The 19,765-nt window shown below is 39.5% G+C and overlaps 3 protein-coding genes across 4 annotated transcripts in view; 1 reads left to right on the top strand and 2 right to left on the bottom strand.

The window, feature by feature from the left end:
- Positions 1-13,670, bottom strand: part of c3b.1 (complement component c3b, tandem duplicate 1) — a 28,195-nt gene extending 14,525 nt beyond the window's left edge. The window contains exons 1-22 of the mRNA XM_008405347.2: positions 13,516-13,670; positions 13,420-13,434; positions 13,293-13,328; positions 12,922-12,960; positions 12,077-12,266; positions 11,718-11,883; positions 11,523-11,593; positions 11,357-11,448; positions 10,290-10,372; positions 9,168-9,255; positions 8,967-9,069; positions 7,979-8,093; positions 6,798-6,913; positions 6,560-6,703; positions 5,605-5,817; positions 4,852-5,052; positions 3,506-3,658; positions 3,219-3,348; positions 2,291-2,359; positions 1,168-1,494; positions 620-767; positions 204-289 (exon numbers count right to left, since the gene is read on the bottom strand). Of these exons, the coding sequence (XP_008403569.1) occupies positions 204-289; positions 620-767; positions 1,168-1,494; positions 2,291-2,359; positions 3,219-3,348; positions 3,506-3,658; positions 4,852-5,052; positions 5,605-5,817; positions 6,560-6,703; positions 6,798-6,913; positions 7,979-8,093; positions 8,967-9,069; positions 9,168-9,255; positions 10,290-10,372; positions 11,357-11,448; positions 11,523-11,593; positions 11,718-11,883; positions 12,077-12,266; positions 12,922-12,960; positions 13,293-13,328; positions 13,420-13,434; positions 13,516-13,601 (2,671 nt within the window). The 5' untranslated portion in view covers positions 13,602-13,670. The remainder of the gene's footprint in view (positions 1-203; positions 290-619; positions 768-1,167; positions 1,495-2,290; positions 2,360-3,218; positions 3,349-3,505; positions 3,659-4,851; positions 5,053-5,604; positions 5,818-6,559; positions 6,704-6,797; positions 6,914-7,978; positions 8,094-8,966; positions 9,070-9,167; positions 9,256-10,289; positions 10,373-11,356; positions 11,449-11,522; positions 11,594-11,717; positions 11,884-12,076; positions 12,267-12,921; positions 12,961-13,292; positions 13,329-13,419; positions 13,435-13,515) is intronic.
- An 800-nt stretch (positions 13,671-14,470) lies between these two features.
- Positions 14,471-19,606, bottom strand: yju2b (YJU2 splicing factor homolog B). 2 transcript variants are annotated; one of them, XM_008423522.2, is made up of 10 exons: positions 19,536-19,606; positions 17,865-17,896; positions 17,494-17,547; positions 17,332-17,414; positions 16,868-16,923; positions 16,711-16,771; positions 16,469-16,611; positions 16,194-16,366; positions 15,507-15,645; positions 14,471-15,210 (listed from the first exon to the last, which is right to left on the bottom strand). In XM_008423522.2, exons 2-10 carry the CDS (start codon positions 17,865-17,867, stop codon positions 14,744-14,746), a joined length of 1,179 nt encoding a protein of 392 aa, XP_008421744.1. In that variant the 5' UTR covers positions 17,868-17,896; positions 19,536-19,606; the 3' UTR covers positions 14,471-14,743. The 2 variants fall into 2 exon arrangements, with proteins under 2 accessions (XP_008421744.1, XP_008421656.1); XM_008423434.2 differs by lacking the exon at positions 19,536-19,606 and adding an exon at positions 18,447-18,528.
- LOC103473222 (transcription factor IIIA-like) lies at positions 18,515-19,759 on the top strand. The gene has a single exon (XM_008423316.2). The coding sequence runs from the start codon at positions 18,606-18,608 to the stop codon at positions 19,680-19,682; it is 1,077 nt and encodes a 358-aa protein (XP_008421538.1). The 5' UTR covers positions 18,515-18,605; the 3' UTR covers positions 19,683-19,759.
- Positions 19,760-19,765: the final 6 nt, after the last annotated feature.

Here is a 19,765-nt window from a genome sequence, read left to right as displayed (position 1 = left end):
TTGGATTTGTACCGTCTAATGGGCTTTTGTGACGTCTTGACAATTTGGTCTGCCTTTACACCTTCATTTGCCTAAATRTACAAATACTTACTGTACTTTAAAGCCAAAGACAGTTAKAATTTAAGCAACAACTGCATGTTTAGTCATGTAGCAGGGGGRAATTTAAGTAATGATTAATACATCAGTCGAAAAGTCTGCTCTACCTGTTTGATGTGATGCACTGATGGCCAAAACTCCCCACTCTGTGATGCTGTCAGGTAAAGCACTGTCCATGTTTTTCAAAGCAAACCTGTTGATCACATTCACAGTTTCATTAYGTTCAGAAAGCTGAGAAAGAGAGAAACAGAAAGGAAGAAAAAAAAGTTGGTATTGCTGGAAAACAGGCAAACCAAAATAAATGGAAATATATTTCGTTGTGTGTCCAGCATTGCCGTCTATCTTGATCTCAAACATTGTTTTTGTTTTAYATTAGAAATTTCTGCCCAAATTTTTCACACTAGATTTTGTCCCAACCGCCTATGAGCTTCTGTACAAATGTAATCAAAAGAAGGGGCAGTTCAGTGTGAAATGATGAGATCATCTGCTCGGACGTAGCAGCTGCTCTCATCGGTTCGCTCACCCGTCTCTGTCCGTCTCGCTCGGCAGGCTCACATCCATCCACAACCAGGACTCGAAGAACTTGGACCGCAGATATACCTGAGTCTCATCCATGTACTCCCACTCCTCTTCCTCTTCGTTGTCCTCCAGGGTTTCCGACTCAGGAAACCCTAGAGGAATGGGCATAGGAGCAGACATCACAAAAGCGGACTTCACTTTGCTCGATTCTGCCAAAGGAATTCAGAATTTGTACTTGTTAGAAAAAACCCAAYACCTGCACACAAAGGACATTTGCATAGTTGGAGAAGGTGTCTACTGTTYTTTTTCATGAAAAAGTTATCATCATCATAAAAAGAAAAACACTCATATAATATAATTCAACACTTTTATCATGTATTAACACTTTTTTTTGCTGAGATTATCATAATGTGTGACCTTTAACACCAATGTGACCTTACAGAAGATGGTAATGTGTAATCAGTTTGGCAGTTTTTCCCACAAACCAACTACACAAGCAAAAAAAAAAAGAAAAAATTAAAAGAAAACAAAAAGTTGAGGTTGCGTACGTACCCCGTGAAACAAATACTCTTGAATTGAGCACCACTCTGTCAAAATGACGGTCAGAAATAGGCGCCGCTATGTGATGGGTGTTCAGGGGAAAGGTGGCCAGGGGTGGAAGAGTGGTGGGGGGAGGGGTGGTCAGGGGTGGAGGAGTGGTAGGGATCTCCGTGCTGAACACTTGGTCCCTGTAGGTGGCGCAGCAGTAGCGRAAAGCCAGGATGCACTCCGGGCCCTCGGTRATGTAGAGGGAGCGGCGGGTGCAGGAGTACGGCATTTTAATGGCCCTCAGGCCGTCTTTGCAGCAGCGCTGCTGTAGCTTCTCCTTATAGTGACTCTCTGAAATGAAGGAAGGGAACAAGTAGGGACATCAGAACCTGTTGTTGGTGCGRTCACCGTGACATTTCCATAATAGGAGCTGCTTTAGTTTCAAAATGTTGAAATTGGAGGAGGTTCTGGCAGAATTTGGACAAACTGTTCTATCAAGGTCACAGATATTGAGGTTTACCAACTGCTTTAAAGCTGCTGTATTTAACTTTTGATAAAAATACATATACATGTCTTTTTACATATTTGTTCAAACTGTCATTATGTTGTGAGAGTATAAGACAAGTAATCTGTGAAAAAAAATCTAACTCCTTCCCCCAGTGCTCCCAATACAAACTGCAGAAATATGTCACTCAGTTTCACACAACCAATCAGAGATAGGAGGCGGGTCTTAGCGCTGGCAATCACTCTCRTATATTACGCTAGAGCTAGTTCATCACAACATAGCCGGCCAAGAATGCTAAGGCTAGTTAGCACAGCCACCGATGACGGCGGATAAATGGTTTTCCTGGAATGATAAGTTGTTTCTCCGCCATTAGCATGTTTAGCGGCGCATACATGAGCGTGACTGACAGCACCAAGACCTTCCTCCTGGCTCTGATTGGCTGTTTTTGACAGTGAGTAGTGAATTTTTGCAAATGGCACTAGTAGCTCAGGGAGGAGGTGAAGGAGCTTGATTTTGTCCGTCTCATACAGATGCCACAAATTTGAAAAAAATCATATTTTGCTGTTTTTAACAAAATCGCCAGTATTGTGTATTTTATCTTAAAAAAGAACTGAAATCAAATCTCAACATCTWGATACTCACCCAGCCTTGCTTTACGTTGCATGAGTTCAGCAGAGCGCCTCCTTCTGGTACTGCCTGGACACTGCAGGGCTGAAATGGGAAATGTTGGAGATGRAAAGAAGGAATATTTTTTGAAAATGTGCGCAGTGTTGTTGTTTTATGTGTTTTAGTAACTGTGCTTCACTTTCAGAAAAACATAGGACCAGGACTTTGACATGTTTGTCATGCAAAAGTCCTGAATCGGAACTTTGTTTTTTGTGTTTTTCTGGTACACCAGTAAATCTGATGCACAATCGGCATCGATGGACGACAAAGCCGCTTCTCTTGGCCCACTGAGGTTAATTTTGCTTCAAAAAATGATGGGACTCTGGGAATGACAACTGTTCTGTGCAAGTCGTGCAAAAAGGAGTTAGCTTATTACGAAACCATTCAAGCCTAGAGTAGCATCTCAATGKAAAACATGTTGTTGATTAGCTCAGACCTACCTAATGCTAATGTCAGCATCCATAGTCCACATTTATAAAGAGGGATTCTTTCAAAGAAGCTACACAAATGATTTCTGATATATTATTGCTAATAATATATTTGCAATCAATGAATTTGATTGCAAATTTGAATCTTGTCCCACGACTAGTAAATATATCATTATATGCTCTCTTAGGTAGAAGAGAAGAGCAGCTACTTTTATTTACCAGTTATTTCAATGAAGGTCAAGTTTTATTCTTAATAGATAAAAATAATAGTAACAAGAAAGAAGCAATGTCTCCATGGCAGGGTACTTCTTCCCAGCACTTTAAGATGCATTTTTGAGGTAAAACTGCTCTCAAATCTTACTAAACTTGTTGGCTCTTATGGTAAAACAAAAAAAAACTCTAAGCTGAATCAGTTCCAAACAATTTTGAGCRATAATTCTTCCGATTTGATAACGGAACCGGTGTGTGCGAATTACTCTGCCTGGTGTCGGTTTTGACTCCGCCGCTTGAGAAGTAAAGAAGTCCGGCATCTGTAAAGACTCCTTTGGCGTCTCGCCCTCCCCCTCTGGTGCAGCCGATGTCTCCGTGCTCCACCACGTCCCASAGCTGAGCACAGGAYTCGGTTAAGAAAAAGGCTAAGGCTACATAGACCAAAAACCATTTTATTATAAYATACTGACTTGTAACATTACAGCATATTAAATGTACACATGTACATCCCTTCCTTCCCYAGATTTAATAAGCRAATAAAATAAAGACATGCCTTTCTCTGTGTGAGTCGCTCCCCGTTGAGGAGATACACAGAATTGTCCACAGCCACCAGGCTGACCTTTGCCCCCGGGTCCCCTCGGATCTGGAAGTTGAAGTTTTTCCCGGGTATGTAGTGACGCTGTACAGAGTCTGTTGAAACTTTCAGCTGCACAAAAATACAAGGAACAAGACAACTTTAAATATAGCTATATATAGTTCTGTACTTTCTGCTATTTAAATACAGTCCATAGTTGCTGAACCATTAGATGCAGATTCCTGCATCTAAYGGTTCAATTTCTCTTTAAATTGACATTTTAAAGTCTCAGTTTGTTAATGAAATGCATATAAAACCACACAAAATAACCAAACTACATCTTATTTTTTACTTTTATTCTCTACGTCACATATGTCAAAGTCAAGGCCCGCGGGCCACATCCGGCCCGCAAATCAATTATCTATGGCCCCCTGAATGATATTTAATTACTATGAGAACCGGCCCGCAAGCCAGAGCCGCCCGCTCGTGTTTTGCCTGCAAACACTACATTTCCCATAATGCAACGGTAGCCCGCGAAGTGACTACAGCGCGCCCAAACGGCTTCATTATTCATCAGCTCAGAGCCTCACCCCGAACATTGATGAACTTGTACAAAAGATGAGACACCTCCAAGTATCAGGCTCAGCCTCAGACAAGTGAGCATCACAGAGCAGTAACGTATTTTCAGTTTATAAGTTTCAGTTAAATTTTTACATTTGTTTCTACAAGACGTGATTTTTCTTTGAATGAAGTATTGTTTTGTCTGTGTGCCATATATTTTTGTATTTTATTTTATTTTTTTGTATTTATTTTTCAGTTGAATGGATTCAGGTAAAATTGCAGATAAGAGCCATGWGAAAGAATACAACTGATTTGATTTATTTTTTTACTTTACTATTTGAAAGCAGTGATCGGTAGGATCATAGAGCAGCACAGTAATGCATTTTCAGTTTATAATGCATGCACTTTGATTTATGCATTTATCTTGATATTAAGAAACATATTTTGTTTTTAAAAACAATTAAATTTGTTGCCGTTTGCCTCTTGAAAAATGTTTTCCCTTGAAGTTACTGACAGAGCCATAACAAAATATTGCTTTATTCATTTAATCGTTAAATAATATACACTGTGTTAGGTCTTGGTTCAATAGGCTATGTACAATCATTTCAATATGTTTTAATAAACATTAAACCAGTCCGGCCCTCGGCTTGTAGCAAATTTGTTTTTTTGGCCCTCTGTGTATTTGACTTTGACATCCCTGCTCTACGTGAATCCAAAGCATTCAAACAGAACCTGTTGGCTCAGAGAAGGAGCTTAACACTCACCCCTCCAACACAGCCGTCCACCACGTCGATCCAGACCGAGTCCGAAACCAGCTCCTCCAGCCCCGACCAGGGAATGGTGAAGAACGCCACCACCCGAAACGACGGCATCATATCCGCCGTGACCCACAACCCAACGCTGGTCACCAGCTGGCCCGTCACGTCCTGWCGTGCAGCGCTCACAATTTTACCCTTATTCAGCACCTGCAGGGGTTTGGGGAAAAATATTAMATAGTTTAATTCTAGTAGATTTGACTCCCGATTAAGATTGGAGCTAACAATTGTAAATGATTGTTCAATCAATTTTTCTGAAGATTAACCGATTAATCGGATAACAAAAAATGACACATAGAGTTATAGTTTTAATTTAACCACTTCAAACTTTTCAATAAACTATTAGAAATATGTTACAATATGAATTTATAAAAAATAATTCAACATTTTATTTGAACCAGGTYTAGATAAAACTTTGCCACTTTGCCAGGAGTTTTGACTAAAACATACTCACACACAGARGTGTTTCTATCTTAAATGCAAAATGTATAGTTTTGTTTTGTTCTTTTACAGTTTTGGCTTCATTACTGCTCTGACTATAGTTACTGTTTTCTAGCATATGRCATTTTGTTTTAGTCTGTGTTCTCCAGTTATCGATTAATCAATTACTAATTTAGCTGACGATTATTTCATCATTATTTAATCGTTTCAGCCTACTCCTGATTGTCGTACTACTTGTTGTAACATTTTGCTTGTTCTCACCAGATAGGTGATGTGTTTGATGAACTCTCTGTGTGACGGGTCAGATAAAGAGATGGAGAACTGCAGCGATAGTCTGTCTCCTACAGACACTTTGTTGGTTCCCGTGGAGATGTACAGGTAGTTTTGCTGCCCCCCGCTGGTCCTGTAAGGCTGAAGYGTAATCTGCTGCTTGGCCTGCTGTTCCGGTTTCAGGTCAGCCTGTGCCGTCTCAGCCTGGAAAGCAAAAAGTCCAGACGATAGAGGTCTTTTACACAAACATTGGTGGGAGTGTGAAATGTGTGCAGATATGCAAAAAGTTTCTAAATTCTGAGTTTTCATAATGTCAATTTATTTACATAGCACATAAAAACAACAGAGAGAGTACTGTGCAATTCAATAAAGTGAAGCAAGATACAACAGTAAGAACAAGAGGAGGACAAATACACTCCCATAACCTCTCAGAATAAGAGATTTTTAAACTCTGACTGGAATCAGAATAAAAATGGGTCTGTGGAGCAAAGATTTAAAAGTGTCAACAGCCTCAGCAGACATGAATAGGAAACACCTTCCAAAGTTGAGGAGCACAAATTGCACCTCTGAATTTTAACTTAGGAACACCTCAGAGAAACTGGTTGGTTGATTGAAGAGCTCTTGTGTGGATGTTCAGACGACTGCAGAGAAGTAATTGGACTAAATCTTTTAAAATCTGAAAATCAAGCCAGAACCGGAGATATGTTCTGGAGATATGTCAAAACGCAGCAGACGAGCTGCTGCGTTTTGACCGTTTACGTAGCCCAGCATACGACGTGCTGCCATGATCTAACAGAGGTAATACTGCGTGAATCATTTTTTTCAAGGTCTCTGATTGGGAGATACGACTTCACCATCAAACAACTTGATTTAGTTGGAAGAAACTGACTTTCCCAGCAGCATTTATCCGTTCTAATGCTATATTACCATGCACCTATATACTCACAGTGAGCGTTTGAGTACTTTGTACGTTGGGCATGTTGATGCTGACTCTGGCGGTGCCTGATGAGATGGTCAGTGGTGCGTCCAGATGAGTCAGCTTGACCAAAACGTTTCGGGCTGGGGAGCCGTCGTGCTGGCTCACCTGAATCTGGAAGAGTTTATGAATGCTGTTAGGATTTTATTGTTAGTCAAAGCTAAAGAACTATTTGAGGTACAGCAAAAACACATTAGATGGTCCTTACTGTTAGGTCTAACGGTATTCCTGGTTTGAAGAACTTTGGCACGTCTTTAAAAGATAAGACATATGGGGACTCTACGATTTTAATCCCAGATTTTTCTGCCTCGACCAGATCACTGCCTGAAAAGGTGAGAAACTGAGTCACACAAAAAGCAACGTTTAGCCATTAAACATGAAACCGAACTTCATTAACTCACCTTGTCTTTCAAATATATTATTCATACTATAACAAACTAAAGTACTGGAGTGTGATTAAACAGAGCAACACATAATAATGAAAATTCAAGTTCACAAAGTCCCTCCTGCCAATTCATCTGAGCTGAGGGGAGAATTGGAAAATGGCAGAGAAGGTAAACTCTAAAACGTGCAAATTCACACCAAACTCCTCAGATATGTTTTAAAAGTCTAAACCGTACATATGTTTCCTTCTACTTTAAAATTATTTAGAACTTGTGATGGTGTAGTTMATAAAATCCTCACAAAACAGATAAAAATGTATTATTGTAACATTATCAGACCTTGAAAAAGTAAAATGGGCATGAGTACTAGTACAGGTGCAACATTTAATAGAAATGTTTTTTATTTTAATCTCCATCTGCATTGTGAGGTAATCTGAACTTTTGGCACAAAGTGATTTCAGTGGTAGAAACACAATWCCGCTAACACTAATACTAACACTACAGCTAATAGCTAATAGTGGAGTTAATGTTTTGTTTAGTGCCGTAGCATTTTTGCTAACTTTGCAATTAGGACATTCAGCTTCCCCTTAATTGATTTTTCCAGGCAATTTGTAAAGCGCTGATTAACTTGGCTGTTTTGTGAACCTTCACTTGAATAAAGGGCAGCATTTGTTACTGACAAAGACCAATAAAGAACTAACACATCTAACTTGATTATTAAAAAAGTTTTCTCTTTCCCAGAAGGCTAAATGCAGTGGATACAYGTCCGACCTTAAACTATGCGACAGACTTGCTCTGATAACACCAGAGATCTCGATAAGCTCGGGTCGGATTGCAACATCCTGGAAAGTTTGGGCCTCGAAGCAACAAACAACACTGTGTAGGTTGCAATGGAAATAATCAAAATGTTATCAAAACCGTTTCAAAAATAAATCTAAAATGAAAACCGATCTTTACATCCAGTTATGGTGGAGATAAACATCAAACCAGCARGTTGTTTTCTTACCCGTCTTGGTGACCACAGATGCTTTCACGTAAACAGAGTTTCCCACTAAGCTCCTGATGTTGGGGTAAGCTCTCCTGAGCTCCTGCATGCTCAGAGTGACGGTTCCTCCATCCAGCTGCAGGCATGAGGAGGAGAAAAACACTGAATTTCTACATTTCTAAAGCATTAACTTCATAAAAACTAACACATCACCTTCAGAAGGTTTTCTCTAGTGAACTAAAAGTCTTGAGTTGCTTTGGACTTTAAACACCTGCATTTCATTTCATGGTGGAGATAAGATCTCAAATTGGTGAGAAATATGAAGAAAATGTGCAAGAAAACACCCATATCAACATCTAAACAGGTGGGATGTTATATTTATGGGTTTTTTTAATACAGAGGTATAGGTTTAAACTGTAATGGTGTGTGAGCGCCCTCTAGAGGTGTGGCAAAAAACAAATAAAGAATCGCTAAGCTCTCCCAGTTCTTTATCTGTTAGGCCATAAATACTTTCTTCTACATCCAACAGAGTATTAGGGCCATTGTAAGAAAAAAWAATAATAAAAATTACGAAAATAAAGTCATGCTATCAAAAGAATAAATTAATAAGAGAATAAAGGCRTCATAAAATGAGAATAAATTCATAGTATTACAAGAATAAAGCTACACTACGTGAATAAAGTYGCAATATTACGACTATTCTCGTAACACTACAACCTTATTCTTGTAGTATTATGACTTTATCACCGTTTAACTCAATTCTTTTAATATTATTCAATCAGTTGTTCATAACTGATCAACTTCCTGTGCCAATTTCTGTGTAGATAAAAAACTGTACCAACTTTGTGTTTCKGTGACATGTTCATTATTTTCACATCAGACYGCTCAACTAATGTGAAAATAATATTTTCCTTTTGAAATATTTTACAAAAAGGAAAATATTTCAACCACAGAGAATAAAAATACACACGTGTAACTTCAAAAACTGACCGCGGCAGGACAAACTTACATCCGACACCTGCTTCACGGCAGGTAACCTYGTCATCTCCTGGTTGAGTTTCACTCCGAACACAACGTAAGCCGTCCCCTGAACCGGCTCCCCGAACAAGTACCTGAAATTCAGTCACAAATCGGTTGTTTGGCTCACAGTCATTGTCTTGCTTTCCTGTTAGATTGGCCAGAGAGCCAATGAGGTTTGAGCGCGACCAACCTTGCAGAAATTTCTACAACCAGTTCRTTGTCATCCAGGCTGAGGAAGGGCTTTCTAGGGGTCAGTGTAACGTTGAAGGCAGGGAGAACTTGAACACAAAACAATTACAGGTCAGCTGTTTGAAAATATGACCTACACAAAACCTAAGTTACATCCCATGGATTTAACCTCAGACATTTGTGTATTTATTTTAAGATGTCTTGCCTTACGTATCCATAACTTAAAGTTAATACAGAAGTCAGACTCTATAATCATCACTCCTCCCAAYAGAGTCAATAWGTTTTTACACTAATGCTGGTATTTGYGCAGTTTTACTCATTTTTACCAACGTTTCCAGTGGTAYTGCACATTTGTTTTCTACTGTTTTTATTTTTCATATATTGTAAAACGTCTGTTGCTTTTTCACTGCACAAATACAAATGCACATTATGTACATTTAAAAAAATAATCTTACTCAGTGGCACATCCCTATTTCTGGTAACTGCATGGTATTTTAATGTTATAATGTTGCACAGTATATTCTTTTTTTTTGTTTTTTTTTTATATATAAATTTCCCACTTTTAATATTTGTGTGTGCCTATACACACCTCTACATTGYTGTTACACTTGAATGTCCCCATTATGGGTCAATAAAGAATATTTCTATTCTATTCTATGTGACATTACTTACTGTAGGCACCTTTCTTATGCTTAAATGATTCATATGTCATAATGAAGGATTAGCTATTTTCTTTGGAGAAGGTACCATTGCTAAAAAATCTATTAAAAAACTTACAAAATCAACTTTCCTGCGGTATCACAATGCTAAGGAGGAGTGAGGCAAATGTAACGGGAGGTTGTCCCATCAGACCATCGGTTTCAGAAACGACACAGAAAAAAAAAACCGGCGTCAGTGCGACCCAACCGAATTGCGCACAGAGTAAAAAACCTGTGGGGTCCAAATGACATCGTTTCCTAAAACYGTCAGAGGATTTCAGTAAATATTCAAATCTAAAGTTTAAGATTTCTGGATCATTTCTAGTAGAACATCAAGGAAACAACATAGATTAAGATTCTAGAAGAGTACAGCACATATAACCATGATGAATGTTGTCAAACTTTGTCAAATTTACTTCCCTTACCATATTTCTTCACCTCGAAACGGGAGGTGAAAGCGTTCTGCTGCCATTGGTCAAACTTTGCCGTCAACAGCCATGTTCCTTCACTGTAACACAGACACATTACAGAAAGTCTGTAAAATCGAAGGAAAAAATKTCCTTAGGTTGAAAAAACAGTTTAATAATTTATAAACTAAATAGAATTTAAACGGTGATAGTTTTGTGAAAACAGCTGGTTTCCATCCGATCGCAAATCTGATGTGATAAACATGAGGAAACTACTGCTTTAATCAAAATACCTTTATAATCTGGTTATAATGTCAAGAAACTTTTAATCAGTGATGATCATTAATTTCCAATTTTGTTGAGCCTGAAGTATAATATGTTAAAATGGGAAAGACAGTAGAACATGTTACGCAGAACAGYGCTGATCTAGAGCTAGAACAACGTTTAGAAAACTGAAATCAATGGAAATCAAACAAAAAAATGGATGTGAAAGACACTAAAGAGGAATTTAAGGTTAGAAAAGGTTAGAGAAACTGCCGCTCTCACTGTCTTTAATAAAAGATTACATTTCTTAAAATGCATTTTGCCAAAGCGAGTTATTGCCTTCTAGAYGTTCCCCACTGTATTTATCCATATTGCACAACTTAAAGGAGGCTAGATGCCGACCRCAACTGAAACTAATCGGAAAAGTTTCACTGCTGGGTAAACAGATGGAAACATTGACCTAACAGACCTTATGTCAACGACAGACCTTAGAGAAATAGACATACTATTCCCACTTTCAAGGCAAACASAATGTATTAACTATGGACAAAAAGTCTAMTTAATTKAAATGTAGCAAAAAACAACAAACATCAAGATTTTCTATTTTATCTTTCTGGTGACTTCTGMGTATAAAAAGGAAAAGGTTTAAGAGTTAAACCTCAGGTTTCSACGAAAACCTTCAGCTTTCTTTAAAAGTAATGTCTGATTTTCTTTTATTTTTAAAATCTTTTTGCAATGCTACAAAARAGTCTATTCTTTTAATCTGAACATTGACCTTAACAGAGTAGAGCAGGCAAGCCAAACAAACTCGCTCATCTTACTTGACGATGTCAGACAGAGGGAAGGAATCGGCGTAGATGCCCTGAGTGGGTCGGGTCCTGGAGATCTGACTGACCACCACCCCGTCTGGATTCTAACACACAACGTTCAATATTTGTGTTAAATGACTGTAGGATCTCATGGTTGATAAGTTTGACAAGGCGTTACCTGAATGTCTATAGTGATGGAGCTGTCCAAGGCCTTAAAGAACAGAGAAGACACGAAAGCTCGGAAACGAACTGGTAAAAGAGAGCAAATAAAAGATTTAGTTTCTAGTACACACACAACCTAACATCTTACACACTTGCAAATATGCTTCGACTGTTTCTTGAATTTGTTTTTTTTWATGTGTTCTGTTCTCACCGGTGTCTCCGGGTTTGTAGATGGGTTTGTCGGTTTGGACGAAGATGTAGCCAGAATGAAAGGACACCATCAGCACTCGCTCCATGGAGTGATGACTCCCAAAGTTCACTTGCAGATAAACAAACTTGTTCTTTTTCTCCTCACGATTCAAGAGCGCGGATGAAAGCTGCAACAACCAGAAGGTTTACAATTGGTAACTGTTTGTGGAAACTGTTTTAAATTGTGTTACATTGATTTTGCTTGGCATTATAGAGAAACTATGCTGACAACTTTCAAAACGTGGCTAAAGGAAAACAATGTGAGCCAGTATTTATTTAGTTAGATCCTGTGTACTATAGGGACACTGCAACATATTTCACCTCTATGCTCTTGAGAACATGGAAGCCATTTTCCTGATTGAGTATGGCCGTCTCCTGGAGGAGCATAACGCTTTTGGTGAAGTCCTGGATGACGATGGAGGCAATGAGCGGAGTGGGCAAGCCGTCTGCCTGTAAGTAGATGTTTTCCTCGGTGTCGGTCCTCAGGATGTCGGGAGCCACCAGAGTGAACCTTCGGGGAAAACACCGCAACATTAGACAGGTACATTAGCGCGTCGGCTTAATGACGGCCAGGCAACAAGTGCCACTGATGAAAAATGAAATTAACATTTTTATGAGGTTTTTCAACACAAACACGAATATAGTGCCCTAGAAATTCTCAGGCTAAGCGTCGTTTGCTTGTTCTAAATATGTTTTGTTTTTTTTACACCAGTAACAGTAAATATGGATTAAGCTAGCGTTGTAGTTGGGGCACGTGAGGATGCGCACGTTCTGCCCAAATTTCCAAATTATGATACCTTCTCGTGCACCTTCGATTTTTTGTAACTTTTAACATTTTTTAACAACAAAAACACGGTGGACCGCTGGTAGGTTTCTGGGGGAAAACAACTCACCAGTACTTTTTGGAAATATAGTCCATTACTCTATTTGCAATGAATATTCCAGCCCTATTTTTTTATTACGGAAATATATCAACTTTTTGATGAGATTCTAAGATATTAAAATTAACCGTACTACAACTGCGTCTGATTACCAGAATTGTTGTAAAGATTTTTCGCATTATGTCAAAACATTAGAATGTGTGAATTAGAAACAAGAGACTCAGAATCGTGTTAGCGTTACAAGTTTATTTATTTGTTGGGTTGTTTGCTCTAAGGTAACAGTACCTTGGTGAAGAATCGATGGTTTTCTTTGCATTTGGTACACTGCAAATAAATGGGACAAAGAATCATTTCGGGCATGACACAAATGAATGATGGGGAGAGGGGGATGAACACGTTGTACTGTACAAATGTGGTCTGAAAAACATTAATTTATTTAGTTTTTATTACATCAAACAATATGTTCTACCCTGTAATACTTTGAAGCATTAAGCAACTCTTTTTAACTGGAAGAGGCTGGTCAAACATGAATATTAATCCGATATTGCAAACATAGCCTTATCGCTTCATAGTGTTTTTGATATATTTATTGTAATAATTATTGGTACAGATATTACAGATCTTGTGTTACAATAATACCACCTTTGATTACTTACTCATGGAGCTCCAAGTAACTATCAAATGTCATAGGTCTGGAGAAAAAGATCAGAAATATTACCTGACGCTTGTAGATGTTAATGTTGCAACCACTCACACAGCTTAATGTCTTCAAACACACTGTACCTGCTAGGCCAGAGGCTGCAACACACAAMATTTTGGTTAGCTATTCAAATTTTGATTATATGAACAGCAGAAATTCCTATAGAATACAAATCTCACCGTCTTCTGTTGCCGCCAAAAATCTGTCCATCAGAATTGCAGAACAGAAGGAGAAATAAAATGTTTTGCAGCCTCCACGGAAACATGTTGACCRTCTCAGAGRTTTCTGTGGACTGGGATCAAGTATACAGTCATGGAGATGTTGCGGTCATGGGTGTCCGATCGATTGTGAACAAACAGAAAAACAAACCAGGGGCAGCCTTTGAGCTTGGCCAAAGGGTCAGAGGTCCACTGTGGAAAAGAGAAATTTCAGAGATTACAAAATACTTATTTTAACGGATTAGTTTCTCTATCGACACATCCAGTGGTTTCCGAAACAAAACAAGGGAAATGCAAATGACTCGTACTCAAACATCTTCATCATGTTTAAACACAACTCTTACTGTTGGTTTATGAGTCCCAGGACAGGCTGAAAATRAAAGAGTCCCACATGTTACCAGAAAAGAAGAAGAAAAACACACAAACACTCTTTATTTTACTGTTCTAAATGACTCTGCCACTACAAACAGGATGTTGTTTTTGTTTTTTAGAAAACGTATTTAACTGTGGGGGCAGGAGGGTGGGGGTTATATTAAAAGGCAACATGTATTGTTATTGTGCTGAGATAAAAAAACAACTTCAGATTTTGAAGATATTTTACAGCCTTGAAGTCAAATTTAGCTCTGCTATTCCCCTCTGAACACCTACACGTAATTTAGTTAATCAGATTACATATCTCATTTATTACTGTTTAAACAGCTGACAACTCCATATTTTATCCACAGCTCATCTAAACTTTATTAAAATTGCTAGGAAACATAACTATCATGGAAAAAACTTGTCTGTTGGCTGGAAAAATACAGCAAAGTTCAGTTTCACAATGAAAATTGTCATTTTAAACTTTAATAGACCTAAACAAAAAATAAAATGGTGAAGCAAATTGCCAGTTTTAAAAAGAGATGACACGGGCCGGCACTTCAAGGAGAGAAACCAAAGTGAACAATATTTTAATTGTTGTCAGACAGATATTACATGTAAAACAATCACAGATCCATTTTGATTTGATAACAAATGCATTAAGCAGATGACAAAAAAAAAATGTAAAGTATAATTCCAGAGCATACTGTACCTCAAAACACTAGTATTGCTTTTGCAACATGCTACAACAGATTGACTCAATTCTTATAAGCATTTAAATTTTTTCTGGAATCAGAAAAAGCAGCATTTAGGTTATTAGTCGACATCGAAGTCAAGAGTCAGAATCTGAGTCACTGTAGTCGGCAACCAGTGACGTGATTCCTCCAGTACTTTTATTTTCTTCTTTCTCCTTCCCACAGTCCACTGTATCAATAAGTCTTTGATATGTTTCCTTTRCAATTTTGGCAACCAGCTCATTGGAATTAGTGTGATTTTTCTCTAGTCCTAGTGGAGATCCTACACTTTGAGCTTTTTCTGTCTGCGTTAGCAGTTCTTCCTGCTGAGACGTTCCCTGGGTTCTGGTGGCACACTGTTCGGCTTTAGCCCCAGATCCGTTGGAGCGTCTGCGAATTAACGGGCTCTGGGAGGAACCCAGGGCTTTGGCCACAGCTGCTTCTTTCCCCTGCAGGCTTAGCTTATGGAGCAGGCTGCCTGCAGCGCCCCCCGCTGGAGAGGAGGTATTGAACCACGAACGAGAGGCAATCTCTTTCCGCTTGCTGTGCCGTTTGTCCTCATAAGCTTTAAAAAAAAATAAAAATGAAAAGTAACATTTTACTCATTAGATTACATCCATTTTTTTTATACACATGAAACAAAAAGCTTTATATATAGTTATAAAACTGTATCAGAATTATTTGGTGGATAATAAGTTCTAGTTTTGGATGTACAACATGTATGAGGATGTTTATAATGTTGACATAAAATGAATTTAGGCAAGCAGGTAATTTAAGTTTTAAACTGAAGATATAATAAATTATAAACATATCTGTGAATTATTTAAAGAGTGAGAGCATATCTCTGTAYGTGGTACTTACAGTCGGGTGTTTGGTACGTTAGTAGTCCTGCCAGTTTTTTGTCCTCCTCTTTCTCAGGCAGCAGCGGTATGGATAAGTTTGCCCTCATCTTCACAGCGTTATCTTTCTCCTCCTGCTCGGCTAGAACTTTCTTCTCTACCTGAATCATCAAATAAAGAAAAATTTTATTTTAAAATGGAACACATCTAAAAAAAAACACATCTGTAGTGGACACTTATGGGAAGTAAAATTTAGCTTCATAATAATTCCAGAGTTCTTGTGCCAATTATTGATACAAGGGAGGGAAAAAGCAAAATTGCTATATGAAAGTTTGAAAGGCAACACTTAAAAAAATGACTTTACCAAAGTTTACCTTATGATTGCTTACCGAATGAATAAATAATTWGGTTAAATGTCATGACTTCAAGAAAAACAAAAACTTCACTTATTAACTTTATYTTAAATGTCATATAGATTTACGACAGGAAAGAAATAACATTCTGAATCTTTTATGAAACAAAATTTATTTCTRCAGACTAAATCAGCCGAGCGTTATGGAAATGTGAATCAGAAATGAATACTGACTATAGGACTTATAGGTAAAGAGATGTAGATCTACATTGCTGTTATATGTACAAGAAATATTTTTTCATCCTTAACATCTTTTGCATTTAGTTTAAGGAGAAGGTAAAAGAGCTAAYGTCTTACTCTGAACTTCCTGCGGAGGGAGCTGTTRAGCTGAAAGTCGTCCTTCCAGCCTGCCTGATAGTCCTGGATTTCAGACAGWGAYGGCAGAGCCTTTGTAAGCTTCTCTTTGTCTTTCCCGCCGTGATCCAGTTTGTACATGGCGTCCGTCTCCAGCTTTTCCTTCTCTTCCCGCTCTGCTCCGAGAGRACATAAGAATGATCCAATCACAACTGGGCAAAACACACACGCAAAGGCGWCAATGGAAGCAAAACTATTGGTGAAGACAAATCTTCTACCTGTGGTGAGGATCTGCTCGTTTTCAGCCATGTCCCAGCGCTCCTCCTTCCTGCTCGCTCCGCTCACAATCACGTAGTCGCAAGTCGCAGGATCCGTCTGCATCTCGATGTAGTTGATGCACAGATGACACTTCATCCTAAACCTACATGTGAGAACAGAAAGAAGCTTRTTTTATTACTTAAAAAMMWWWTTTTTTKKYMAAAWWAAMYTTWWWAAWTWWKSCYKGKKSYTTTTTTTTTACCTATAGATTGGCGTGGTGTAGTAGTTCCCCACTTTCTTCTTCTCKGCATTGTAACGCACGCCTTTGCAAAACACATCGTTTGGGTTATAAAAACAAAAAGACGCTTCGCTTGATTGAATAACTGTGCTTTCATTTTTCCACTTCAGCTTCAGCTTACCCATGCCAATGTGATTCTTGCAGCCATCACACCAGATGTTGTAGGGCATTTCAAACCTTGACAGACAAAAACAGTCAGGTAAAAATCAAACAATCTGGTTGAATGTTACATATATTAATTAAAACATCTTCTGATTTGCGAAAATCCTCGTAGTGTAAATCTCCCTTCACTCGTCATGGCTGGGTCAAGAGTACACTACTACAGCTGTTGGTAACTAATGATCTGGCTGATTGTACTRAACTCTTTGTGGTATATTGCACATCTAGAACTTTCTAGTAATTACTTTTACTCTATTTTTATTTTAGGTGTTTTGTTTTTGTGCTGCTTGGGCAAAATAATTTTCCTACGGGGCTCTATAAAGTAATCTCAATCTTGACCATACAAGTCCTGAAAATTAAAAAAAGAAAAAGAAAAAAAAAAGATAATACTGCCACATCAATTCCCTTTTTTGGTGTTGTACTGACCTGATAATGAGGATGCCCTGGGACAGTTTCCTCGCCCTCTCCCGCAGGGCGTGAGTTTTATGGTAGCCGTTGAGGGAGCCATGCTAAAAGCAAAGAATGGCAAAAGAGGTAAGTGTAGAGCACTAAAACGTCTGGACAACAACTGGCAGGTCAGACGTTCACCTTGGCTGGATCGAAGTCCGGAGGGTAGTATTTGTTGGTTCCTTTTCTTTCACCCTGTCAGGGAACAAGCGGGTCAATAAAGGAGAGCAAATTTCATACTGAAACAGACAAAGCTCTAAAAAAAAGAAAATTAAAAAATGAAGAGGACAGCATCTTATCTCGTTATTTAAAGACTCAAAAATTTAGGAGATAGCAGRTTAAGTACAGACTTTAACACATGGTGAACTTTATAGACATAGAAGAAAAAAACAATGTCAAGTYCAGCATTTCCATTAAGATTAAATGTTTTCTTCGAAGTGGGTTTTGTTTTTAACAGAATTTGTTAAATGGATCAATACAGATACAAGCGGATTATAAACAATTCATCTTACCATAGTGACAGCTGGAGATCAGCACTTTGTTCCTTTAAACATAAAATAGGTAAATTGCGTTACAAACAACAAAACGTCATGCTCAGCTTATAAATAGGCTTTTAAATTAAATTGAGGCTTTATTTGGCTTTTCAGCCTGTAACCGTGAAGCATTTCCTAGGTCATGGTATTAACACTACAACCCGTTTCATATAAATCTAGATCCATATTAATGGTGTTATATTTTACAGATTTTTCTTTTTAACTATGCCTTTTTGCTAAAATATCTGCTTGTAATACCACCACTAAAGACTCTCAATCTGTAAYGCCTAGGCAGCCCTGACATGCGGGTTTACACACACTCTCTAACGCCAGACCTGCATAACTTYCAGCGCAATAAATCAATTAATATCTAAGAACCAGGTAAAAGTAAGCCAACGTTAGCAGCAGTTAGCTGCTTTTGTAACGTGCGTATTATTTGCACGCAAATATAAAGGTCAGATAAACATAGAATAACTTAAGCGCATCACTAAGTAGGTTTTGATTTTTAAGTAAACTCATACTGAGAGTAATTGTACACCTGAGACATTAAAATATACTTACAAGTTGTGTTTTAGCAACACAGCTAAAAGAAAACACAACAAACGTCAGAGTCCTACGTAATTTCCGTGCTRGGACGGATGTTACGTCAAATTTTGCCGGAAATATCGCCTTCCGACAGCGAAACGTGTATCTAGCCCCGGCGCCTTCTATTACTTGAAAATGGAAACCAAAACAGAGCCGCACAAGCGCTTCTTCTGCTCTTTTCCGGACTGCTCGGCTGCTTACAACAGACAGTGGAAACTGGACGCCCACTTGTGTAAACACACCGGACTTCGTCCACACTCGTGTCAACACGAGGGCTGCGGAAAGTCCTTCTGCACGCCTTACCACCGTGCCCGGCATGAACTCATCCACAGCGGGGAGAAGCCCTTCCGCTGCTCCGTGGAGGACTGCGCGGAGGCTTTCACCACGACCACCAACCKRAGCAGACACGTCAGCCGCGCGCACGCTCACGAGCAGAAGAAATACGCCTGCACGGTCCAGGGCTGCGGCCAGGAGTTCAAGAAGAACAAGCAGTTGAGGGCCCATATGTGTGAGCAGCACACGCAACTGCCACCCTACCAGTGCGCCCACGAGGGCTGCCATATGCGATTCTCCAACCCCAGCAAGCTGAAGCGGCACSAGAAGGTCCACAGAGGTTACCCCTGCRCGGAGGAGGGCTGTCCGTTCTCAGGGAAGACCTGGACGGACTTACTGAAGCACAGGAAGGAGCAGCACCGGGTTGTTCTAACGTGCGAACACTGCAACAAAGTGTTCAGGGACTCCTGGTTCCTCCAGCAGCACCAGCGCGTCCACGCCGACACCCGGGTCGTCTACAAGTGCCCCAGGGAGGGCTGTGACCGCTCCTACACCACCATGTTCAACCTGCAGAGCCACGTCGGCTCCTTCCACGAGAACCTGCGCCCCTTCGTCTGCACTCGTGACGGCTGCGGGAGGGCTTTCACCATGAAGCAAAGCCTCCAGCGTCACAGTGTGGTCCACGACCCGGAGGGCAGGAAGCCGAAGAAGAGCAGACCAAAGAGGTCTATCGCGTCCAGACTGAGCGGCTACAGAGAAGCGAAGAGGGTGGTGTGTGAMAAACAGCCTGACCTGGAGCTTGGGCTCTGCCAGGAGAAAACRGAGCAGCCCGGTTCCGTTGCGTTGGTGTCCCTGTTGCAGGACACGACTTTGTTGTGTGAGCCTACCGTGGACACTCATGGACTCACAAACGTACTGAACCCTCCTTTATCAGTGTAGGGTTCAGTGACAGTATTCATATCAGCACTGTAAGAACAAAAGGCGCCTAACAGGAGAGTTTGGGGGGGTTAAGTTCATGATGA

This window comes from Poecilia reticulata, linkage group LG1 (genome assembly GCF_000633615.1).
Source record: "Poecilia reticulata strain Guanapo linkage group LG1, Guppy_female_1.0+MT, whole genome shotgun sequence".
Classification (NCBI taxonomy): domain Eukaryota; kingdom Metazoa; phylum Chordata; class Actinopteri; order Cyprinodontiformes; family Poeciliidae; genus Poecilia; species Poecilia reticulata.
Note: the sequence above shows the minus strand (reverse complement) of the source record. Positions and strands in the feature narration are given on the sequence as shown.